At 37.5% G+C, this 26,783-nt stretch overlaps 1 protein-coding gene across 10 annotated transcripts in view; it reads left to right on the top strand.

Moving 5' to 3' along the window:
- Positions 1 to 996: 996 nt before the first annotated feature.
- CHRDL1 (chordin like 1) overlaps positions 997 to 26,783 on the top strand; it is a 122,596-nt gene continuing 96,809 nt past the window's right edge. Inside the window, exons 1-3 of one of the 10 annotated variants that reach the window (XM_063703210.1) lie at positions 997 to 1,173; positions 1,667 to 1,764; positions 5,301 to 5,428. In XM_063703210.1, the coding sequence (XP_063559280.1) occupies positions 5,335 to 5,428 (94 nt within the window). In that variant the 5' untranslated portion in view covers positions 997 to 1,173; positions 1,667 to 1,764; positions 5,301 to 5,334. Of the gene's footprint in view, positions 1,823 to 5,300; positions 5,429 to 26,783 lie in introns of all 10 variants that reach the window. The other 9 variants (XM_063703209.1, XM_019019793.4, XM_004064708.5 and 6 more) reach the window with 9 other exon arrangements.

Here is a 26,783-nt window from a genome sequence, read left to right as displayed (position 1 = left end):
GACATTTTGGGCCCTGAAGGCAACATTACAGAAAGGGCCCCCTTTCCTTTGTTAACAGTGAAATAAACATCACCAGCAATGCAGGGGCTAGTTCGATACTATTAACACTTCTGAAAAAGACAAAGGAGGTAACGTTCAGGGACAATTATTCTTGTTTTAATTTTTCTTTGGTTTCTGTTCCTGATAAGTGGTTTGTTTGTTTGTTTGTTTGTTTTTTGACAAGCCACAGTTTCTCTGAACATCAATTTCCTCATCTACAGACTGGAGATAACAACCAGAGAGTAGTGGGTTGAAAGTCAGGGAATCTGGATTGGAATCTCAAATTTGTCATTTACTAGCTGTGTGATGATGTATCTAAATACATCATCCTCTTCCCCCAATTCAGTTTCCTCTTCTGTGAAATGATGAGGTTAAGCTGAATGGTTCAGAAGTTCCCCACCAACTCTAACACTTGAGACCTCAGGTAGTTCGGTTGGTTTTGAGGGTTTAAAAAGTAATGTTGATGTATGTGAAAACACTCCGTAAGCCATAAAGTACTATACAGATGTTAGGAATATAGATATTTATCTAGTTCATCTAGAAAAAAGCTCTGCGGTTCTTCTCCAAATTTAGGGGCTTAAAATTTTGTCTGTCGAGGCAGCACTTTCCTGGACCCTAGAAGTTTCTGACAATTCTTTGCAACTATCACTTGTTGAATAAACACAAATTTGGAGTAGGCAGGCCCACCAAGGCATCAGCAGTGCTATTGTGATTTCCAGGTTGAGCTCTTGGCCCAACTTAGAAGCTTACGGACTCATTTAAAAAAAAAAAAAGGTGGGTATATTGTGTGGCACCAAGTTTTCTTCAAGACACTTAACAGTTAGAACAGGCCCTTTCCATGAGGCTTGGGAGCCCAGTTTGTAAGAGAAAGCGGATTTCTAATCCCTGACCCTACACACACCCATCTCCACCCCGCCTTTAAGGACACCAAACCAAAGCTTTGTCACTCTGTTAGCCACAGTGTGGATATGGGAAACGCCCTGAAATGATAAGCAGCATGCTAGGGCGTGATTTGCGAGGCGGGTTCATTCTGTGTCCAGGGCACCAGCTCAGGACCAGACCAGGTGCACACCTCGGAAAGGCCTTGGTGCCGGAGGAGAGCGGGTGTGGGCTTCCAGGCAGGGGAGTCCGAAGGTAGTCGGTATCTTCAGGGCGTGCGCGAGTGGTGGGGAGCTCCTAGGTGCATCCAGTGCAGAGAGGGAGGAGGGACCGGAGGAGCTGTGCGGTCCCTTTAAGACCCCAACGCTCGCCTAGCCAAAGGAGGGGGGGCTGCAGTGGGGGCGCTGTGTGATGGGAAAGTAGCCGGCTGAGTCTCACACTTTCTCCCGATTTTTAAACTTTCGGGCCGGGGGAGCAGAAATAAAGCCATTGTGCCGGGGCGGAGAAAGTGTGCGTGCTTGCAGCGGCTGCGTGCTTGCGGACTTCCCGCCAGCGCCGAGCGGCCGGCTTCTCGGGCCAAGTGGGGAGCGAGCGGGAGGGCGGGCAGGTGGCCCCGGGCCGCCGCGCCCGCGCCTTGGCTCTGCCCCCGGGAGCCGAGCAAGCCGCTGCTCCCTCGTGGTGTGAGGGCGGTGATGTTTTTCCTCCCACCCACTTTTGAGTTCCCCCTCCCCCCTCGCGCGCACTCTAGCTCTCGCCACAACCTGCGAGCCCCAGACCTCGGACGAGAGCGCCCCGGGGAGCTCGGAGCGCGTGCACGCGTGGCAGACGGAGGAGGCCAGTGCCCAGGTTAGTGAGCAGTGCCCGGCGCCCGCTTCCCTCACCTCCTTTTCCAGCCTTTGCACAGGTGGGTTGCCTTCTCTTGGCCGGAGCCGTCCCTGGAAGTTTCCCCAGGGTGCCCCAAATTCCCCTGCCACCCCAACCTGTTCTGTGCTCCAGCAGTTAGCAACCTGGATGGAGGTGGGGCCCAAGGCTTCTGACCAAAGCAAGTTGGGGGTCTCTGAATTCGAACTCACAGCTCGTCCCTCCCCACTCGGCCTGCATTTCTTTATGCTCTGGCGCTTTGAGAGGTCACTTAGGTACTCCACCCTGAGCTACCCAAGGGACTCTGCAGTCCCCTTAATCACTGCCTGTATTCCTGAGCCTGTTTTCTCATTTTGCTGATGAATACGTGGTAAAGTTAATGTAACAGGGTAGATGGGCGAAAGGCTCCCTATCCTATCCTCTGGCCATCTGCCTCATTTTTTGTCCCTGACTACGGGGGTCAGAATTTGAGACACTAGGCTCTGGAAGCAACGTGGTATATTGCCAGAGCATAGGGCCCGGAAAGCCTGCTTTCCAGTCCCTCCCAGCCCTGCCACTAAAGTTATTTGAGTTCTCTGGGTCCCCCCCAGTGCCCATTTTGAAGGTGGAGTTGTGTGGAATGAAATGAAATGATAGAAAGGTGTTTTGCAAGCCAAATGTGAGGCATTGTTTGTCAGTCATAAGCAGCAATGAAAGCATTTCCTCCAACAAGAGATACCCTGGGTTAAAACTGCCATTTTCAGTGGCAACACACCACCAGTTAACTGAACTTTTCTTGCTGGGTGGTAGAGTGGGGAGAGGATTTCAGCTGATGGACAAGGGCCTGGGACTCCAGTGTCTTTCTTATTGTTTATCAGAAAGAAAATTGCTACCCTAGGGGCTGTCCCACAGATGATAGTCAATGTGAGATTACAAGGTCAGTCAAGCCTCTCAGGAGGATTAAAGAGACACTGTGGGGCGTGAAGAACTGGCTGACATGTGTTCATCCCTTAGCCTTCCTGTGGGGATGTCTCTTTGCTTCTGTTCTACCCAGGAGACCTGTTCTGAAAGTGGGCTCCTGACATTTGATGGCCCAGATTGCCTTGCAATCACAGCTGGGCAAGGAGCTGTTGGTCCCTTTGCTTAACGCAGATGAACAATGTGAATGCTTGTTTCATGGAAGCACCTTAATAAATACCTTTCTTTTGGTACTTGATACATTTCTCTTTCTCTTGTAAAACACAGGAACTCTCCCATCCCACCTCCACTACCTGTGTTAGTTGCAGGGTTTTGTTTTTTGTTGTTGTTGTTGCTTTCTTGTTGGGTCCTGGATCCCCTGAAGCATGTCAATGGCTACATGTCTAAGTAACCTGTAAAAGAGCCAGTGCAAGTTCAATGGCACAACAGCCTGTGTGAAGCAGACAGAGAGTTAATGCAGAAATAACTCCAGTTAACTGGGTCAAAGTATAATTTGAAAAATTAAGGACAGTTTGGCTCTTTGCAAGAATAAGAGTCGGCTAAGTTCGCTGAGCAATGCTTGCTAGTGTTTACTGCTGCAGTCCCAACACATGTTTTGAACCACCCCCTTCCCTAAAAGAAAAAGCTGAAGAGATAAAGAGAAATTGAACAGTGAGGAGATCTGGGGAGGGAACTCTTCTTGGTTCATATTTCTGCACAGAATACAAAGGCAGGACTTCAGGATCTTGTAAATCAAAAGTGAATATTTATAAAGCGATTCATTTTCTGATGTTCTCCATCACAGCCTGGGAGGCCACACAGATGACAGGAACGCCAAAGGAGATTAATTGCTCTCTAGTTACCAACTTTTTTATTTGCTCATAATATTAGTTGGGACCTAAGAAAGGCAAAAAAATCTATGAGCTGTTTTCGTGCCAACTTGAGTTATGAAGCAATGCTACTGTTCACCGAATCGCCCAACCATTATACAAGAAAAGCAGCCCTGTTGATTCTCGCATGGGGAGACCCTAAAACCATGGTTTCAGAAACACCCGTTGAAATCCATATATGAATGTGATAAATTGGATTTCAGTGGTTAAAAATCTTTCTCTTTTGGAGGCTTGGGGAATAAACTTATTAGAATAGGCTCAGGAAGAACCTCACTGAGGTGGGTAGCTGTGTTAAATTGTTAATGAAAATGATTTGTTTCAAATAAACGTGGTAGCCCTCAAGGGACAGTGACATTCTGAGTGATTGTAAGTGGGCCACAAACTCACAGAGGGGACCAAGACATCAGAACTCAGGTCTTTAGATGGGTAGGAACATGTCCTGAGAGAATTTGGTTCTTTAAGGAGCAGGGAGGAGGTAAAGAAGGAAGGCAGACGGTGCTGCAAATCTTGTTTGATAGCACAGATTACTCTATCATCAGTTCTTCCTTGGTTATGCATTCATAATTGAAACAGTGGATTTTGAATGACCCAGGCAACTTCATAGCGTTTAAGTAGGAGCTGTAGCATCTATTTCAGAGCCCAAAGATATTCAACTCTCCAAAATGATCGTTTTGCATTCCTTCAAGTTCTTTATGTGCAATATTTAGGTTGGACTTTCTGGAAAGATCAATGAGTTCATTTCCCATTCAGATTGAATCTGGTGTTTTTAGAACATTTCAATATTTTCAGATCACCCATTGGAAGAATTTTGCAAACTCTAACATCTGTGGAAATGATCCGTGACTAGATATGAGCTACAGCAAACTTTCTGTGTTCCAAGGTTCAAAAGGTTTAAGATTTCTACCCCTTATACTGGGAATGCCAATCTCATGTTTTGAAGAATTGTAGTTGTTTTAATGGCCTTTTGCATGGTGGTGCAAGGTGAACAGATTATCTATTTAATTTGCCCAATTTCCGCTAAAAATGGCCCATTTAAAATTTCCATTTTACAATGGACTTCTTGGGGGAGGAATATGTTGGAACCATTTTAAGCAGTAAAACTTTTCAGGTGTTTAATTGTATCCATTTGCTAATTACATCTATCTTTTGCAATATTAGTTGCCAAACCAAAGATCCTTGTAGATCTCATAGAGGACACAGGAGAAACTGATCAATTTGTACTTCATTCCAAAAGGATTAATGGTAAAAGTAGTCTTGAAGCTAAGATTAGTTAACTTTCATTTCAGAAATTGCTTGGTCTCATGCTTGTTACTTTTACCTTGTTTGCTAAAATAACCATTTTTGCAAGCTAAAGTTTCCCTTTTCTCCCAAAAAAATTTCTTGAGAAATCAACTTTAATTCCCTTAGAAAGGAAGATTTCAAAATTTATTTTCATTTTCCTATAACTTGCCTGTAAGGACTTAGCCTCAGCTTTGGATAGGAATGCACCCTCATTCACTTGAATTTTCACCCACAAGCTTTGCAAGACAGGAGAGGCAAGTCCTTTATCTTGTGCAGGCAAACAATACTTACACTTATGTAAATTCTCGGACTTTTATTTTTTTTATTCTAGCAGGTTAGAAGCCTGAGCATCAGTGACCTCTATCAGTTCCAGAAGATCTGTGTTAAGTCTTTTTTCTGCTTTCTTCCCAACAGCTTGAAGGTTCTGTCACCTTTTGCAGTGGTCCAAATGAGAAAAAAGTGGAAAATGGGAGGCATGAAATACATCTTTTCCTTGTTGTTCTTTCTTTTGCTAGAAGGAGGCAAAACAGAGCAAGTAAAACGTAAGTGTCTTGCATTTGGAAAATAATACACTTTTTATAATTTCTTTGAAAATGTGGCTATAATCTGTAGCAATTATGATTTAGCCCAAATGTGGCCGTGCCATTATTCTAAGAGAAGAAAGTGAATGTTACTGGTTTATGCATGAATTGATAAAAGAATGAGAGCTTTGAATCAGGCCAACTAAATTTGGGGCTGCTTTTTCTGATTATCATGTAGTCTTTGTCTCATAGAACATATGACACATATAGCTTATTTTCTCTTCCCTGTTCTAAACTATACAAATCTCATTACATTTTATGTAACTCTAGAAATATCTGACAGATGAGCTGGAATTTTCCCAAATTTCAGACTCTTCAGCAAAGGCTTTCAGTTTATGAAAAATAATGACACAGGAAAGAAAAAAAAAGAAAAAGAAAAGCAGGCTCTGCCTATTCCCTTATGCCAAAAAACGAGGAAGGACGAAACCTTCCTATGAACTGGGCGCAGATGAAAAATCTTTTGAGGAAATTGAGATTCCAGGGACCGTTAGCAAATTGAATGCCATTTATTGAAAAGAACATCCCCGCAAAGCCAGGGAATATTTCTAGAAAGTCAGCGATCCGTGTAATGGGCTAACACATTGGAGAAAGCAGAGAGTGGCAGGAAGTGGGGGCGGGGGGGATAATTAACCCTCCTTGCTGCCACGTTTAGGAGATTTATGAGTAACGGTCGACATCTCCGTTCTTGCTGCCTTTGCACAATGTGGGTCTTACCTTCTTTGGGCCACTTGCAGCCATCTCTGAGGTAGATGCTTGCTCTAAATTTGAAGGAAAAGCCTAAGCTCTAGTTCCCCTTTTTGACAGCATCAAAAAAAGCACAAAATGGAATTGGTCCAAGAGGGGCATTCTCTGCTTCACTGAACTTATTCATGAGAAGGAGCTGTGAAAATATTCTTGGTAGGAACTGAAGCAGCATCTGAAGCCCTTCACTTAAACCTTTATCTCTTTTATCACGTAAGTTAAATAGATCAGGCAGAAGTCTTGCTGACAAGGAGAACAGTGCCAAGCCTATTCCATCCTTAAGTGTGTTTCTGTCCCACTACAATTTTCATAGTAAATGTAGTCTTCTTCCTGGGAGAAATAGTGTTTAATAGTGTTTTTGATTATGCTTTTGAGCATGAGCGGTGTATGGTGATATCTAGTATGATTGGGACACAAAAGGAAGTTTAGTGGGGCATGATCTCAGCAAGGAAGCTTGGATCAGCCTCTACTCTTGTATCCCTCAAATTGCTTCCTTCTTCTTCCACTTGAATATATTTCATCTCAAATCCTCCTCTTCCAGAAGCCTTCCTTGATTTAAGTGGATGTGACAGAAGCATCCATGCATTCTCAGCTCAGCTCACAATTAGCTGGGCTTAGGGATGAAATATTACTCAATAAGTACAATGTACATTATTTGGGTGATGGTTACACTTAAAGTCCAGACTTTATGCGATATATCCATGTAACAAAACTGCACCTGTACCCCTTAAATTTATACAAAAAAATCTTCCTGTCTTAGAGAGAAACTTCCCTTATAGCCTGTTAATGATGACCTCATGGGGAAAGCTTGTAACTCTAAGAAGACCATCTCTTATGGAAAGCCTTTCATATTTATGAAGAATTGAATAATATTGTCCATGAAACTTAGACAAAGAAAGATGTGACTTAAAAAAATTACAAACCAAATCTACTACTTTCTAATATTTCCTTGTGCTGATGAATTTGTCCCAAGCCCTTTTGATATTCAATTGGTGCCAAAGTGATTATGTAACAGATGGCCTAGGGCACCAGATCTGGTCCAGTGTTTCAGGCTTATTGTCAGATGATGAGGCTAAGGTCATGGTCCTTCCCTTAATGAGCCACTGAGCATCATTATGTGTGTCCATGCCCAAGCTAACTGTTCTGAAGACATGGAAAATCATCTCTGCTAAAGGGAAAACCTCAAATCATATGTCCTATGTATGCTGTCTTGATATATGCATGCACATACACAAACACACACAATATGCATGCACAGAGATTTATATTGCAGCTCTAACAGTGAGAAGTCAGAAGCAGTGGAAATGTCAGTTCATAGATAAATAGTTACAAAAATGATCCAGGTAATGCAATATAATGCTACTATTAAAAACACTGTTTATTGAAAATTTGGTGGCCCTGGGAAATGCTTGTTAACTTATTTTTAAGTTTCTTAAATTATAAAATTAATATCTATGCTTATTATACAAAACAACATGAAAGCATCTGAGCTTCATATGGAACATGTGTCCCTAAACTCTCATTCCACTCTCCTGGGATAACCATTATTAGTGGTTTGCTGTGTGATCTTCCAAACTACTTTCTTTGTTTTATAAAATTATATATACATGTCTGTATGGTATTTTGTTTTACAAAAATAGGATATTATATACACTTTTCTGTGATTTGCTTTTGCTCAATAATGTGTGTAGGACATCCTTCCATGTCAATACATTGCAATGTAATAATGCCATATTCTTTCTAATGCTTGCATGGTTTGCAGTTGCATAAGTTTGCATTGGTTTATTTAACCAGTCTATATTTGTAGATATTGAGGTTGTTTCTGGTTTTTGCTATTAAAAGTAAGACATTTATGAACATCTTTAGGCACTTATTCAAGTATTTGTGAGAAATAGTCGAAGTGCATGTTCAGTTTTAATCTTCGTAAGTACTGTCAAATTGCCCTTCATATAAGTTGTATTAATTTATGCTCCCACCATCTATGTATGAAAGTCCATTTCTAATTCCTTCAACAAGATTATAATCAATCTTTGTATTTCGGGGCCATTTTAATAGGAGAAATAATCTGTCAGTTTTGCTTGGTGTTTTTCTGTTTCTGCAGCATCTTTTCGATTATGTACTAGTTCAATTTTATTTCTTCAGTGAATTGTCTATTTTTAGTTTGGTTGCTTGTGATATTTATTTGTTAAAAACTTACTTATTAACCTTTTATATTTTAAATATTATTTTTGATATGCCACTTGTTTTAATCTTTAAGTTGTATTTTTCCCATATAGAAGTTTTAAAATTTTACGTAGTCAGATCTGTCATTCATTTTCGGTATGGCTTCTGGATTTCTTATTCCTAGGAAGGTCTTTCTCACCCTATATTTTTATATTTTCTTCTACTGCTGCCATAATTTTATGTTTTACCCATAGTTCTCTATTCCATCTGAAATTTATATTCCTGTATGGTATGCAATGGGGAACTAATTTTTTTAAAATCTCCGGATGGTAGGTTTATGAATGTTATTTTTGCTCACTTTTATGCTTCTGTCTATTCCAAAATTTCCACAATTGGCAAGTTTCACTTTTAAAACAGGAGAAAAGCTCTTTTTAAAGTAAAAGTACATCTTATTTCCCATATTTTTACTGTGCAATTCTAGAGACAAGTTGGTATGGGAGTAGATGAAGAAATAGAGGGGTTTTCTAAAATTAAAAAGGAAAGCAACTGGAAAAACTTCAGAAAATGGGTAAGAGTAGGCCTGGGTCATAAACCCTTCACGTCTCTCCTTGTCTGACACCATTTTACCAAAAGAAGGCAAAGTTTTTTATCTTGCAGGGGCTGGTTAGAATATAAGCTTTTAGGTCAAGGAATGTGCTTTGTAGCCTGTTTGCTCTCCTATTTGGGGCATCACGGGGGAATGACGGGGGATGCCATTATGGTCAAAGATGCTCACTCAATTGATTCAGAAATCTGAAGAGGTGTGGAAAAAACGTTTTGTTTGTGGAAAGCTCATCACAAGGAATGGTGAAGATGGGTGCTGCCACTTGCTGGTAGCTAATTAGCCATAGTTACAATTTCTCTTATAAGAGAGAAGACAGGCTCAGGAAACCCGAAAATACTGATAGTGCATTGCAATGGATGAATGAGCCATTTGTTGCTTACATAAAAGTTTGTTACTGTTTAGCATCAGCAAGGTTTGAGGTCTTTAGCTGGGAAAAGGTCCTTCTGTATAACTCCATTATGCTCTGTTGTTAAAGTTGTAGTCAATGAGGCCAGGAAACTCTTTTGAAGTTCAAAGGAGCGTAACATTCACAGCATAATATTCATGCAAATATGGGATAAATTGGCTGAAGAGTTTGCCCCTTTGGCAGATCTAACTTAGGTAATGAACTATTGATCAAAGTGAGGTTGAAGAATTGAGTTGTTAAGAATATTCAATTATGTATTTCTAATAGACCAGCCTGTGCCAAGTCTGGCAAAGGTTCTGGAGAGAGAAATTGTTCATGTATTTCATGGAGTCCACTCCTGCTTTACAAGGTAGTTAACTGGATCTTCAAGGAGCTAGATTGTCACTTATTTTTCTCCTCAAGAGAAAAGCTTCCAATATTCAGATTTGGCTAAAAGTGGGCCTCTGGACTTCTCAGGAAAGGCAAGCCACCAAAAGATTGAAGGGAAGGAAGACGATACTTAGAAAGTTTGAAACATGTGAAGCCCACTTAGAACTTCTCTGTCTATTGTGAGAGCCAGCCAGGAAGGCATGGGTTTTCCTCCTCCAGATTCTCCCTTGGTCATTTGAGGTGATTATTGAGCAAGCAAATGAGTGGACCTGTTCACATCTTAGAAGTTTAATTAAGTGGAATTAGACGAAAGGAATACTTAAAATTAGATAGCTTAATGCTTTTCAAAGTATATCCTTAATTGTTTTTTATTTTGGTGAGGGGGCAGTAGGTTTTGTCACGGAGGCTCTGTAGTTAGCCTAGATCCAATCCCCAGCTCCTTGACTTACTTATGTACCTTGGGAATGTTACCTAACCTCTCCAGCTTTAGTTTTCTTATCAGTACAGTGGGGGAAATAATAGCATAATGAGCGTGAGCATTGTCATTTGAAGAAGAAACGAGATTGTGTACACCAAGTGCTTTGCATAGTGGCTGGCACATAGTAAGTTTTTCACAAGTAGTTGCTATTAGAGCAACTCTCTTACAAGCCAAAGATATTATCCCCTTAATTTTAAGGTGAGAAACTTGAAACTCAATGAAATCAAGTGACTTTGTACAAGGACAAGCAGCAAGTCCCAGCCAGAGCTAGAACCAAAACCCAGGTCTCCGAATTAAGTGTTCTGTTCACTATACCCATCTGCCTCTTGGAATTCTTTGAGGAAGTCAGTTCATTGTCTTGAATAGAAGCCCAGTCCTTTATACATGGCAGCCACTTAACACATAAGAGATGATCCAAGTAAATGAATAAAAATTTTCTAACCCAAATTCCTAAGAGGGATAGTATAGTATTTGGGAGTTAAAAGACTGAGACAAGGACTAAAAATTTTTCAGGAACCTGCATTTGCTAAGCCAAAGAAAAGTAGTGAGGAAGGTTAAAAGTATGTGCCTCTATGTCTATGCTTCTTATATTTCCCTGACTTCTCAGTAGGATTGGAATGTCTTCATAGTTTAATGGAAAGAGGACTGTGCTTAAAGTCAAGAGACCTGGTTTCCGGTCAGTCTTCCCTTGTTTGCCGTGTGGTATTGGTTGAATCATTCGTGTTCTATGAAGTAAAGATTCACTACTTACAAATTGAAAAGAATTCTTGCCTTCTGGACTGAAAACTAAAGGAGAATAGTATAGGGGCTGGGGAGGTGGAACAAGGGAAACGAAGGCCCTGGTTTTGTGTACTTGGAGCAAACCATGTGGATGTTTAATATTGTCACAAGGTAATTGCAAAGAATATTTTATCCATTTAAGATTTATAGCCTGTCTGCTTCTAGAAAGGTTAGATACACATTAGAGATGAAAGAATAGGGGCAAGATAATGTTTTTAAAGATGAAATAAAATAGAGATCATCTGAAGAAAATAGAAGGAATAGATGTTTTTAACATTTGGTTTAGTAGATTATAGCATTTATAATGTAAATCTGGCTTATGCCTCCCAAAAGGATGAAAAGAGAAACTTTGGGTTTGTTGTCAAGAGAAAATTTACAGTTTCATCTACAGAGATTATTCCCACCTCTAACCCACTCAAGCAGTATTGATCATGGGATGTTTGAATAAGGCACATTCTGGGTAACCTTGGTTTCATAGAAAAAAGAATTGTCTGGCATTTCTTTACTGATGCTCTGTAAAGGAAGAAGGCAAATATTAAATTATAATTCAATAAAGGACTTTCTATAAGCAGTAAGGAAATGCATTCCAGGTACTTTCTCTTTGAATGATCTAAATTGGAGAATAGAACATGGAAATGTTAAATAGATGTTTAATATGTCTACTAGACTGGATTGTCAACTATCAGATGCCCTAAGCAAGCTTTCTATTAACATGATTTGTTTCTGATTTTAAAATAGATGCTCATTGTTAAACATTCAGAAGGTACATAAAAGTATAGGGAAAACAAAAATGAACAGTAATCACAACGTGTATGGATAACCATAGTTAATTGATATATATATATATACTTGTAGTCTTTTTTTCTAAGCTCAGTTATACAAACATATTAGTTTACAAAACTGAAGCACTTTTTAAACAGTATGGATCAGGGTTTGTTTATTTATTTATATAAACTTAGGGGAGACAAGTGCGGTTTTGTTACAAGGATATTCTGCATAGTGGTGAAGTCTGAGCTTTTAGTGTAGCCATCACCCGAATTGTGTACATTGTATCCAATAGGTAATTCCTCATTCCCCATACTTCTCCTACCCTCTCACCTTTCCACATCCCCTGTGTCTATTTTTCCAAAACGTATGTCCATATATACACATTATTTAGCTTCCACTTGTAAGTGAGAACATGCAGTATTTGGCTTTTTGTTTTTGAGTTGTTTCACTTAAGATCAATTCACAATTGGAGTCTCTAAAATGCACTTGTAGTAAAGATATATCCCATGTTGTCTGTAAGTGAAAGCTGGGCGGTTTAGACACGAGTTGCAGGATATGCAAATTTGATTCTATTGTGAAAAGTTCAAGAGCTCAACTTTTATTCTCTACCAAAGGGAACAAAAGTATTCCTGATCAAACAGAAAGTCTCCCTTCACAGAGATTTGCACCGCTAAAGTGCTGATAGGAAGAACAGTTTGGTTTTTTGAACAGGCATTTTTATTTTTGCCCAAAGTCCTATGCCATATGACATGGAAGAGATGATATTAGCCTGAAAAAATATTCAGGTCAGGTTTCATCAGCTTAGCAGCCTTTCTGTAAAAGGATCTCCTCATGGCCTCATAGTAAACACTAATGAGAATATCATCAACTCCCAGTTATTTATGCTAATGAAAGATAGAAGGGCACAATAAATTGAAATTTCATGGAAAATCTCCAGTTCTCATCTTAATGGTGTCACCTTGCTTGACTGCCAAACTTCTTTGAACTATGGACCCTTTTCTTTTCGATGGGTTTGCCCACCTGCTAATAGGAAAGTAAAATAACCACAAAGCAAGTAGTGAGAGGGCCATGCTGTGGGAGGCCCAGGCAGGTGAATCACGAAGTCAGGAGTTGGAGACCAGCCTGGCCAACATGGTGAAACCCCATCCCTACTAAAAATACAAAAAATTTAGGTGGGCGTAGTGGCGGGTGCCTGTAATCTCAGCTACTCGGGAGGCTGAGGCAGGAGAATCACTTGAACCCAGGAGGCGGAGGTTGCAGTGAGCTGAGATTGTGCCACTGCACTCCAGCCTGGGCGACAGAGCAAGACTCCATCTCAAACAAAAAACACTCAGTATATAATTTTGGGCAGGTGATCCAGCAAGTAGGAAAAAGCTAATTAACTTCTGAATGAAGGAAAAAGCTGCATACACAGGACGGAGAATTTTGCTTCTTCATGACTTTCTTTTTTTCTCTGGCGTCTGCAGGCTGGAAATGAAGTCTTAAAGTCCTGAGAAAATATGACACAGAGTCTTCAACTCTAGAAACCCAATTGTCAGTGAAATAAGAAACGTTTTCCCCTTAACTGCTACATCTTGCCCTTCCTACATTCTGCTTCAAGTTTGATAAATGACAGAAGAGACGTACTTATGCCTTTATTTTTTCTTCACTCTTCTAGTAGCCTTTTAAAGAAAAAAATAATTAAAAAGGAATTTGTTTACTTGATGTGTCCACTCATATAATGAATAGCAGAGATTCATCTTTTTTTCCACTGACCATGTGTTATAATAGAATAAATATTATTGTAATACTGACATGACAATGTGTCTACAGTAATAGCGCTTATCAAAAACAGTTCTTGGGAATGTTTTCTTGATTTTGGACTGGTGATGAAGTTACTGACCTTTTCCTAATCCTGGGAGCTAGTCAGTAATGATTGGCAAAACATTGATGGCATAGTGACACGTATCTGTTGTTGTTTACTTTTTATCATCATTGTTCCTATTAACAGGGGCCCCTAAAGTAGCAGAGATAGCCACCTCTAATGAGGGCAAGCTGATACATTTGAAAAATAGCTGTGATGTTGCAGGTTGAAGGTCCATCTCACAAGTTAGTTGGAATTCCTTTGGGACCAAATTCTACTCTCAGACACCATTAGTTAGCAGTAAGTCATGCATCCTCCAGTTTCTGTCTCTCTGTTATTGGCAAGTGATCACCTTAATTTTCTCGCACGTATCTCCTGGAAGCTGGCGAGGCATCCTTATTTCAATAAAATGAGTTGATTTGTGCTTTTTGTCTAAGATGATATACTGGGGTTTTATGTGTTATTGATTATACTGCATAACTCATTAAATTCTCTCCCTGGTAATGTCAACAATTTTTAAAATTTCAAACTTATAAGCATATACTGAAATTGACTTTATCATAGTTTCTCAAATTTGGTGATTGTCCAATGTGTTCATGGTGAAATTAGTATAATTGTGCTAACCACTCAATATTGGACAACCATGCTCAAACACGTCTTAAAAATTATGGTGTTCCAGCACTTTTGGAGGTGAGGTGGGTGGATCACCTGAGGTTGGGCACAGTGGTAGGTGCCTGTAACCCCAGCTACTCTTGAGGCTGATGCAGGAGAATCCCTTGAACCCGGGAGGCGGAGGTTGCAGTGAGTCAAGATTGTGCCATTGCACTCCAGCCTGGACAACAAGAGCAAATCTCCATCTCAAAAGAAAAAAAAATTATAGTGTTTACTTTTTTGATGTGCTGTAAAAATATCAGTGTCAGTAATTGCAGAAGCATTGTTTAATAGCACTAATGGCATGACGGTTCAGCTCCTTGTCTGCCTTCAGTTCCTAAATTTGCTCCTTCCAGGAGTTGTAGGTTTCTGTCTGGGTCATAATTAGCCAAATCCCATGTTGCTGAGATAATAAGACCAATACACTTGATGAAATACCATTATGTTTTCGTTTTAGATCAGGTTTCTATCAGCAGTTAGTGTTTGAGTAAGATATTTGCATCCTCAAGAAGCATAGTTTGGAAGACAGTGGTACGTGGGATAAATGCCACGTGAACAAATGAGGAAAGTGCTGTTAGGTTTAAAGAGAATGAAAAATAACTTTTAGCTGGGGTAATCTTGTCTTCCCATCAAGATTTCAAAGCCCTTAAAAGCATGAGCACTATTTTATACATTATGTGTTGTCACTGATGTAAATACAAAAATGCAAAATAGTCTCTGCCAGCTGCACTATTTTATATAGTCTTTGTTGAGTATTACTTGACTTCACTACAAACAACATTGATTTTTAAAAGGTGATCAAAGTTGTGTTAAAAAGGTATAGTGGAAAGGTAATTTGAGAAAAGATTAGTAAAGAATATGTGGAAGCTCTTTACTTTCCAAGTTCTAAAAACAGTGACCTGCATCTTACCAACTACGTAGCAGGAGAGGCAGAATTCTGTAAAGGTTATAGTCTTTGGTTCTAAAGCTACAAGATATAGGTTTGAATTCTATTTCCATACCTTGATTAGTCATGTCAACTTGGGCAAGTTACCAAACCTCTCTGTGCCATTGATTCCTCAGTGGTAAAATGGGGCCAATAATGAGACCTACCTTGTAGGGTTGTTGTAAGAATTTAGTGAATTCAGATATGTACAACCCTTAGAGCAGATCCTGCCTCATAGGAAATGCTCAACAAATATAACTTGTTGTTTTTGTTATTGTTATCACCGTTCTCATCTGGCTCTATATTTTTCTTGCAGTTGGTTCCCTGGCTGCTTTTTACACTTATCATCTACCTCCTAGCCTTTGAGCCAAATTCGGGGCAGAAAATTCAGATGGCTCAGCTTTCAAACTTTGTCTAATAATACTCCTTAGAGGCTGAATTTGGGGGAAAATATAATCTATTGGCTGAAATCAGTTAGTTGGGTTATCTGTGGTTTTCAAGAATAATGGTGAACTCACATATATTGAAGCGATCCATTTAATAGTGTCAGTGAAATAATCTATCTTAAATATTTTTTAGAGAATAGATAGCAACTTGCCTGAAAGTTATATATTAAGAATACCTTCCTCATCACATCAATATATGCTGTCCTTTTGGAAACAGACTTTCCTGCAAGTCAGAATCTTAAACAGTTTGGAAGAGAGTTTTAGAAATGTGCAAATGAACTTGAAACCCACATTTGTATAGCTTGTTTTATTTCAGTGCTTGAGTAGTCTTTTCAGTGCTCTTTATCTTTTATTATCCCCTTTCTTCTTTATCAAGTAAGAAAAGGGTAGGTCATTCAACCATGCAGAACATATAGCTGATAGGAAAACGTATTCAGTTTCATATTTTAAATAGGTAAATATTATGTCAACCTCTGATTGAGCTTATCTAAGCAAGAAAAATAATTCAGAATCAAACGCATAATATACAGGTTATAGCTTACTCTGCAATGTGGATTTAAATCTACAAAGTAACTTTTAGCTTACCTCCATTCAAGTTTTAGTGGCCCCAGACCCATATAAATATGAATATTTATGCTAACCTAGTAATGCCATTTGAAGGAGCCACCTTGTAGGATTTGCTTCCACATGTATACTCAGATTCTTTCTGAAATGTTGAAATAAGTTGTATATGTGAAATGCAAATCACTCAAGTGTTTGTCAGTGAGACTATACATTTATTGTACAGAAACAGTAACTCTCATCTCACCGAAATGGTAGAGAAAGATGCCTTATTTAGATGTTAGCCTTGGGAAATTCATAATCATCTCTCATCAGTTAAATATACTGGGATTATTAAAATATTTAAAATATTTCTTACCATGTCCTTGAATGTTGTGGAGCAGAAGTTTAATTTGTATCTATACCAAAAAAAAAATGTATTGCTAAGATTTGGCTGAAAAACACTAACATTCTGCCTTAAAAGTATGTTCTGTTTTCTTTCAATTAATAAATATTTTGAGCACCTACTTTTAGCTCACAAATAAAGATTAATATAACAATGTTGACAATGATGATAGTATCATAAAAGGGGAAATAAAAATGGTTACTAAAATGAATATATATTCAACCTTGCTGATAAGAAAAAGAAAGAAATATTGGTTCCATTTTCCCTTACTTAACCAAGTTGCCAAAACTTTAAACAGTCCATTGCTGGGCATTCTCACTCACTGCTAATGGGAAAGTAAATTACTGTGGCTTTTCTGGAAGGTTGTCTGGTAATGTAAATCAAGAATTTGAAAGTACTCAAGACATTTGACCCAAGAAATCTACTTCTAAGATTTTGCATTAAGAAAATACCTAATGTTGCAAACAGAACTTTATATGTAAGGATCTTTGTCATAATTTATTTAATGGAAAGAAATGGAAACAACCTAATATCCCAAGATAGGGGATTGGTTAATAAATTATGGTTCAGCTGTGTATTGGTGTAGAACTATGTAATTAGTCATGAGGTATGGGTAAACTATTTAATGGCACAGGAATGTTATGATATGTTAATTTATAATGTAGTTTATAAAATGTATATTATATATGCTGTTAATTTTGTAATAAAACCTTTATACACATAACCCATGGAAAAAAAAGATCAGAAAGAGCTTCCAGTTTCCAGTCTGATAAATAGTGATCTTGGAGGTTGTCATTCCTGTTGTCAAAAGAAAAAAAGCTGAATGAACTGAAAATCAACAATAGATGCAGTAAGATGGGAAATGGAAATAAAAGGTATACCTATTGGGAAGGAAAAAACAGTATTACCTTTGTTCATAGATGACATGTTTTTCTGCGTAGAAAATCCCAAGGGATCAACAACAATGACAAACACATTCCTGTTACTAATAAGTGATTATTGCAAGGTTGAAGTATACAAAGTTAATATAAAAGTCAATTGCTTTTCTGTCTACCAGCAATTAACAAGTGGAATTTGAAATAAAAAATACAATATTATTTATATAAGAAGTCATTAAAATGAAACAGGTGTAAATTCAACAAAATATGTACAGTATCTATATGATGAAAGCTATAAAATTCTGATGAAAGAAATAAAAAACTAAGTAGAATGGAGAGATACTCCATGTTTGTGTTTAGGAAGACTCGATATTGTCAAGATGTCAGTTTTTCCCAACTTGATGAATAGATGCAATACAATATCAGTAAAATCCCAGCAAGTTATTTTGTGGATGTCAACAAACTGACTCTAAAGTGTATATGGTAAGGCAAAACCCAGAACAGCCAACACAATATTAAAGGAGAACAAACTCACTACCCAACTTCAAGACTTACTATTAAGCTATGGTAATCAAAGTTATGAGATATTGGCAAAGTAATAGAAAAATAGATCAAGGGAATGTAATAGAGAGCCCAGAAATAGACCCAAATAAACATCATCAACTGATCTTTAACAAAGTAATTCAATGGAGAAAAAATAGTCTTTTGAATAAATGGGTGCTGGAACAACTGGGCATCCATATCCAAAATGTAAATAAATCTGGACATAGATTTCACACCCTTCACCAACATTTACTCAAAATGGAACACAGACATGAGTGTCAAATGCAAAACTAAAGAGGATATATTATATCCTCTTTATTCTATATTATTATATATTATTATATATTATATAATATATATATTATTATATATTATTATATATTATATAATATATATATTATTATATATTATTATATATTATATCCTCTCTTATATTAGAGGATAATATAAGAGAAAAATTCAGGTAACCTTGGATTTGGCAATGACTTGCTTTTTTAACTTTTAGTTTAGGTTCAGGGATACATGTGCAGGTTTGTTAATACAGACAAATGTGTGTCACGGGGGGTTGGTGTACAGATAATTTTGTCCCCAAATACTAAGCATAGTACTCAATAGGTATTTTATCTGATCCTCTCTCTCCTCCCACCTTCATGCCTCGAGTAGGCCCTAGTGTCTGTTGTTATCCTCTTTTTGCCCGTTGGTTCTCATTATTTAGCTCTCACTTATAAGTCAGAACATGCAGTATTTGGTTTTGTGTTCCTGCATTAGTTTGCTAAGGATAATGGCCTTCAGCTCCATCCATGTTCTTGCAAAGGACATGACCTCATTCTTTTTTATAGCCGTGTAGTATTCCATGGTGTATATGTGCACATTTTATTTATCCAGTCTACTGTTGATGGACATTTAGATTGATTCTGTCTTTCGTATTGTGAATAGTGCTGCAGTGAACATATGCACGCATGTGTCTTTATGGTAGAGTGATTTATATTCCTTTCGGTGTATACCCAATAATGGGATTGTTTGGTCAAATGGAAGTTCTGTTTTTAGGTCTTTGAGGAATCACCACACTGCTTTCCACAATGGTTGAACTATTTTACATGCTCTCCAGCAGTGTATAACCTTCCCTTTTCTCCATAACTTGCCAGCATCTGTTATTTTTTGACTTTTTAGTAATAGCCATTCTGATGGGTGTGAGATGATATCTAATGGTGAGTTTGATCTGCATTTCTCTAATGATCAGTGATACTGAGCATATTTTCATGTGCTTGTTGACTACATGCGTGTGTTTTGAAAAGTGTCTATTCATGTCCTTTGTCTGCTTTTTAATGAGGTTATTTGTTTTTTGCTTATAAGTTTGTTTAAGTTCCTTACAGATTCTTGATATTAGACTTTCGTCAGATGCATAGTTTGCAAATATTTTCTCCCATTCTGTAGGCTATCTGTTTACTCTGTGGATGCTTTCTTTTGCTGTGCAGAAGCTCTTTAGTTTGATTAGATTCCACTTGCTAATTTTTATTTTTGTTGCAGTTGCTTCTGGCATCTTTGTAATGAAATCTTTGCCAGTTCCTTTTTCTAGAATGGCATTTCCTAGGTTATCTTCCAGGGTTTTTATAGTTTTAGGTTTTACATTTAAGTCTTTAACCCATCTTGAGTTGACTTTTTGTACATGGTTTAAGGAAGGGGTCTAGTTTCTGTCTTCTGCATATGGCGAGCCAGTTATCCTAACACTACGTATTGAATAGGGATTCCTTTCTCCGTTGCTTGTTTTTGCTGACTTTGTCGAAGATCAAATGGTCTGTGACATTATTTCTGGGCTTCTTATTCTGTTCTGGGCAATTACTTTTTAGATACAACACCAAAGGTTCTATCCGAGAAAGAAAGAATTGATAAATTTGACTTCATGAAAATTAAAAATTTCTGCTCTGCAAACGACACTGTCAAGAAAATAAAAAGCCACAGACTGGGAAAAATATTTGCAAGAGACATATCTGATAAAGGACTGTTATCCAAAATATACAAAGAACTCTTCAAACTCAACAATAAGAACACAAACAGCTCTATTTAAAAATGGACCAAAGACCTTAGCAGACACCTCACCCAAGAATGTATACAGATGGCAAATAAGCATATGAAAAGATGCTCTACATCATATGTCATCAGGGAAATGCAAATTAAAATAAGAGTGAGATACCACTACACACCTATTATTATAGAATTGCCAAAATCCAGAACACTGACGACACCAAATGCTGGTGAGGATGTGGAGCAACAGGAATTTTCAATCATTGCTGATGAGAATGCAAAATGGTACAGCGACTTTGGATGACTGTTTGGAAGTTTCTTACAAAACTAAACATGCTTTTACCATATGATCCAGCAGTTTCATTCCTTGATATTTACATCCCAAATTTTAAAATGTATGTCCCACAAAAACCTGCACACAGATGTTTATAACAGTTGTATTTGTAATTATGAAAACTTGGAAGCAGCCAAGATGTCCTTCAGTAGGTGAATGGATGAATAAACTTCGGTAAATGCAGGCAGTAGAATATTATTCATTGCCAGAAAGAAATGAGCTATCAAGCCATGAAGAAACATGGAGGAAATGTAAATGCATATTACTAAGTGAAAGAAGCCAATCTGAAAAGGCTACATACTGTTTGATTCCAACTATATGACATTCTGGAATAGGTAAAACTATGGAGACAATGAAGAGATCGGTGGTTGACAGGGGTTAGGGAAGAGAGAGGAATCAATAGGCAGAACACAAAATATTTTTAGGGCAGTAAAATTGCTCTCTTTGATACTATAATAGTGGATACATGTCATTATATATTTGTCCAAACCCACAGAATGTGCAATACCAAGAGAGAACCTTCATGTGAATTGTGGACTTTGAGTGATAATGATGTGTCCGTGTAGGTTCGTCAGTGGAAACCATTGTACCTCTCTGGCAGGGGATATTGATAACTGGGGACACTATGCATGTGTGGCAGTGGTAACAGGGGGTATATGGGAAATCTCTGTACCTTCCTCCCAATTTTACTGTGAACATAAGACTGCTCTAAAAATTAAGTATTAATTTAACATATAAAAATACATAAATACTTTAAAGTATTTATATAATACTTTCCCTCCCCCCACAGTTTATGGGTACATCAAATTTCTCTTCAGCAACTGCAAGCAAAGAAAGAAAGGAGTGAAATATTTAAGTTGTTGAAAGGAAAAGGCTACCAATCTGGAATTCTGTATTTAGAGAATTTATCTTTCAAAAATAAATGATAAGTAAAGACTTTCCCAGACAAAAATTGAGAGAATTTGTCACCAGTAGACCTTCCTTGCAGGAACTATTAACAAAAATTCTTCATAAAGAAGAAAAATGACATAGGTCAGAAACTTGGATCTACATAAAGAAAGGAAGAATATTAGCAAAATAATAAGTGAAATAAAATATTTTTCTTTTTCTTAATTGACATAATAAAGGACAGTTTGTTCAAAATAAAAATAGCAGTGATATCTTACATGTCTGTAGCTTATGGGATAGTGGAATGAGTGACAGGTGTAATAAGGAATGGAAGGGAGGAATTGGGAAAATTCTGTTAGAACATACCTGTTCTACACATGCAGTGGTATAGTGTTATCTAAAAGTAAAAGTGGACTTGGATTAATGTAAATGTATATTGTAAACTCTAGGGCAGCCACTAAAAACTTTCTTAAACGAAGTATAATTGGTATACTCAGAGAAGAGAGAAAATGGAATAATATAAAATGTTCAGTTAAGACCAGAGAAGACAGAAAAAGAAGGGAAGACAAAAAAAAAAGTAACAAAAAAACTAGGGCAATGAATAGAAAGTCATTGCAAATACAGTCAATATTAAACTAGCAAATCAATAGTCACTTTAAATGTGAATGGTCTATATAAACCAATTAAGAGACAGAGACTGTCAGGGGATTAAAAATCCCCAAAATCCAACTATGTGTTATCTATAAGAAACCACTTTATTTTAAAAAATATTTCTAATAAATTCTATTGTGTACATTTAAGGTATACAACATGATGTTATGAGATACATATATACAAAAATTGTAACTGTACTGAAACAAATTAGTATATTTATTCATCTTACATGGTTATCCATTTTCCCTTACAAGAGAAGTTATAATCATATTAATTGAACAATTTGTCCCTTCAAGTCAAATTCCTCAGTTGTGATGGGTCAGATTCCTCAATTGTGACCAACCATTGCAGGTGAAATTCAAATTTTATTTTTTTAGTGGTTTTATTTTTGAGAAAAATTTTATTTCACCTCTCCCAATGGATAGACATTTATTTCAAGATACACTGCATCCTCTTATTGTCAACACTTCAAACCTACCAGCTACTGACATCTTGAAACAGCATAATTTGTTATCCATGACTCCTGAAAGTTCCTCATGTCACCAACCCTTATATGATATAAATGTAAAGATGGCTGTTCGTGGAAATGTGTTCACCACATTGCCAAGTGTCTTCGGTCTCCTTTTGAAAAGAATGTTTTTTCACAAAAGTCAACATTTCCCTGAAAATGCAGCTCCATCTTCTATTGGTATGGTCTGTGGAAGTCACAGAGACTGAAATTTCAGTCCATATTATGGTTGATAACTACAATTTCTGTTGCAAAGTATGCAAGCATTACTTTGAACTGCATCTGATGCAACTTGGTGGTCTAGGCCATTACTTGCAAATCGCCAAGGCCTATTTTGGGAACAATGCTTTCAATTCCCTTTTATTGCATGTATCAGAACAATATCCTGTTAACTAATATGATGGTTCATTTTACTGCATATATGAGAAAAATGTCCTGTTAACCAATATATTTTGACTTTTGGTTTTAGTATGTTTTAGTACAAATATCCAGGGACAAATTCTTTAGTTGAATACATCCAAGAGACAATTTGTTCAATTGATCTGCTATAATCTAATCATTTAGCAAAAATTATGACTACAATACACTATCATTAGCTATGGTTCTCATGATGCATATTAGATCTTTAGACTTGTTCATCCTATATATCTGCTGCATTGTATTTTTTGACCTGTATCTCCCATTTCCACACCCCTACACCAATCATAGTCACCACTGTTTTATTCTGTATCTCTGTGAAGTTGACCTTTAAAAAAAAAAAGATACCACATATAAGTGGGATCATGTGATATTTTTCTTTGTGTGTGTGGCTTATTTCACTTAGTGTAATGTATACCAAAGAATATTTTCAGCTATACAAAAGGAAGAGATCCTGTCATTGCCATAAGATGGATTGACTTGGAGGACATTATGCTAAATGAAAGAAACCTAGTTTAAATATAAAGACACAGATGGGTTAAAAGTAAAGGAATGGAACAATATATACTGTGATAGCTCTAATCAAGAGAAAGCTGGAGTTGTTATATTAATTTCAGACAAAGAAGACTTTAGGACAAGGAAAATTATCCGGGAAAAATGGGGGGCATTACGTATTAATAAAGGGGTATATTCTCCAAGAAGACATAACAGTCCTTAATGTGTTTGCACTTAACAAAGCATCAAAATATGTGAGGCAAAAACTGATAGAAATGCAAGGAGAAATACAAACTATTATAGCTGGAGGCTTCTATACCCCTTTATTAGTAATTTATAGATCCATCAGGCAGAAAATCAGTAAGGACATAGTTCAATTTAATCATCAGTCAACTGGATTTAACTGACCTGTAGAATACTCCATCCAACAACATGAGAATATACATTCTTCTCAAGATCACATGGAACATTCGCCAAAATAGACCATATTCTGGGTCATAAAACATACCTTAGGAAACACAAAATAATAGAAATCATACTATACTTTTTTTTTTTTTTTTTTGAGACAGAGTCTCACTGTCGCCCAGGGTGGAGTGCAGTGGCGCGATCTCAGCTCACTGCAAGCTCCGCCTCCTGGGTTCGCGCCATTCTCCTGCCTCAGCCTCCCTAGTAGCTGGGACTACAGGCGCCCGCCACCACGCCCAGCTAATTTTTTTGTATTTTTAGTAGAGACGGGATTTCACCGTGTTAGCCAAGATGGTGTAGATCTCCTTACCTCGTGATTCGCCTGCCTCGGCCTCCCAAAGTGCTGGGATTACAGGCGTGAGCCACCGTGCCCGGCCCTACAATATATACTTCTACACCATACTGGAATTAAACTAGAAATCGGTAACAGAAAGCTGTACAATTCCAAACTATTTAGAGATTAAAAACCACACTTCTAAATCGCACATGGGTCAAAGAAGAAGTCTCAAGAGAAATTTTAAAATATTTTGAGCTAAAAGAAAATGGAAATACCACTTATCAAAATTTGCAGGCTGCAGCAAATGCAGTGCTTAGAAGGACCTATATAGCAAGGAATTAATATATTAAAAGTGGAAAGATTTAAACTGAATAATACAGACTACCACCCTGGGAAGCTAGAAAAAGAAGAGTAAATCAAATCCAAACTAATCAATAGAAAATAAGTTTTAATGGCTACAAAAATACAGTTAGATAGAATGAATAAGATGTAGTATTTGGTAGCACAATAGGGTGCTTTTATGGATTGTGACATTGGTCATTTCTAAACTTTTTGCCTAAACCAGAATCACAAAGATATTCTCCTGTTTGTTCTTTTAGAAGTTTTAAAGAATTAGGTTTTAAAGTATATAATCCATCTTGAGTTTATTTTTATATATAGTATGTGATATGGATTAAGGTTCATTTTAGTTTATGTTTTGTATATTACTATCCAAATATTTAGGCAGCATTTCTTGAAAGTACTATCCCTTTTCCATTGAATTCCCTTTGCACCTTTGTTGAAAATCAATTGACCACATATGTGGGTAGATTTTGAATCTATTTTATTCTGTTGATCTATTTGTCTAACATTTCGCCAACACCACATTGTCTTGAAAACGTCAGTCTGTTGTTGTTCTTTTTGCTTTTGAGACAGAGTCTTGCTCTGTCGCTCAGGCTGGAGTGCAGTGGCACAATCTTGGCTCACTGCAACCTCCGCCTCTCAGGTTCAAACGATTCTCGTGCCTCAGCCTCCTGAGTAGCTATGATTACAGGCGTGTGCCGCCACGCCTGGCTAATTTTTGTATTTTTAGTAGAAACAGGGTTTCACCAGGTTGGCCAGGCTAGTCTCGAACTCCTTGCCTCAAGTGATTTGCCTGCCTCAGCCTCCCAACGTGCTGGGATTACAGGCATGAGCCACCACACCCGGCCAAAAAGTGTAATTTTATATTAAGTCTCTGACATGTTTCTTTTGCAAAATTATTTTGGCTATTCTACTTTCTTTGCCTTTCCATATAAATTTTTCATTAGATTACCAATTTTTATAAAAGATCATGCTGGTAATTCGATTTAGATTGTATGGAATCTATAAATCATATTGGAGAGAACTGATATCTTAACAATTTTGTATCTTTCAATCCATAAAGTGTATCTCTCCATTTTTTAGGCCTTCATTGATTTTTTTCATCAGCGTTTTTTAGCTTTCTAAGCGAAGATCTTACACATATTTTGTTAGATTTATACTTCAGTATTTTCAAGTTTTGGGAGAGCTATTGAAAATAGTACACTTTCAATATTCAATTTCTAATTGTTCATTATAAAATATATAAATATGATTTATAAATTCTCTATAGTAACTTTTTAATATATTCTTATAGATTTTCTATGTAGAAAATTATGTCCATTTGTGAATAGAAAGTTTTATTTTTTTACTTTCCAGTAGATAGGGCTTTTATTTGTTCTTCTTACACAATTTCACTGACTAATATCTCCAGGAGTAGTGAAGCAGACATCCTTGTATAATTCCTGATCTTAGGGGTAAAGCAGTCTCTTGCCATTAAGTGTAATATTAGCTATAGGTTTTTTGTAGATGCCCTTTATCAGGTTGAGGAAGTACTCATTCTAGTTTGCAGAGACTGTCTGTCATGAATGGATGCAGAATTTTGTCAAATGATTTTTCTGCATCTGTTGCAATGATTACATGATTTTCCTTCTTTGGTTTGTTGATATGGTGAATTACATTGATTGGATTTTGAATGTTGAACTAGCCTTGAATTTCCAGGATAAGCCCCACTTGCTCATAAAGTATTATCTTTTCTACATACTGTTAGATTTAGTTTGTTAAAATTTTGTTGAGAATTTTTGCATCTATGTTCTTAAGGGATATTGGTCTGTAGTTTCTGTTCTTGTAATATCTTTATCTGGTTTTGGTATCGTGTAAAGTTTGTATTAAATATTCAGTTGGGAAGTATTCCCTCCTCTTCAGTTTTCTGGAAGGGTTTGGTAGAATGTTTGATAGAATTCACCAGTGGAGCCATCTGATTCTGGAATTTTCTTTGTAAGAAAGTTTTCAACTACAATTTAAATTCCTTTAAAATATATAGGACTATTCAGGTTAGCTATCTTTTTTTTTTTTTTTTTTTGAGACAGAGTCTTGCTCTGTTACCCAGGCTGGACTGCAATGGTGCCATCTCAGCTCACTGCAACCTCTACCTCCCATGTTCAAGTGATTCTCCTGCCTCAGCCTCCCAAGTATGGGATTATAGGCACTCACCACCATGCCTGGCTAATTTTTGTATTTTTAATAGAGACAGGGTTTTACCATGTTGGCCAGGCTGGTCTTGAACTCCTGACCTCAGGTGATCCACCCACTTCGGCCTCCCAAAGTGCTGGGAGTACAGGTGTGAGCCACCACGCCCAGTCTCAGGTTAGTTATCTCTTTTTGATTGAGCTTTGG

Source organism: Gorilla gorilla, chromosome X (genome assembly GCF_029281585.2).
Source record: "Gorilla gorilla gorilla isolate KB3781 chromosome X, NHGRI_mGorGor1-v2.1_pri, whole genome shotgun sequence".
Taxonomy (NCBI): Eukaryota; Metazoa; Chordata; class Mammalia; order Primates; family Hominidae; genus Gorilla; species Gorilla gorilla.
The sequence above is the reverse complement of the archived record's forward strand: the minus strand, read 5'-3'. Positions and strand labels throughout refer to the sequence as shown.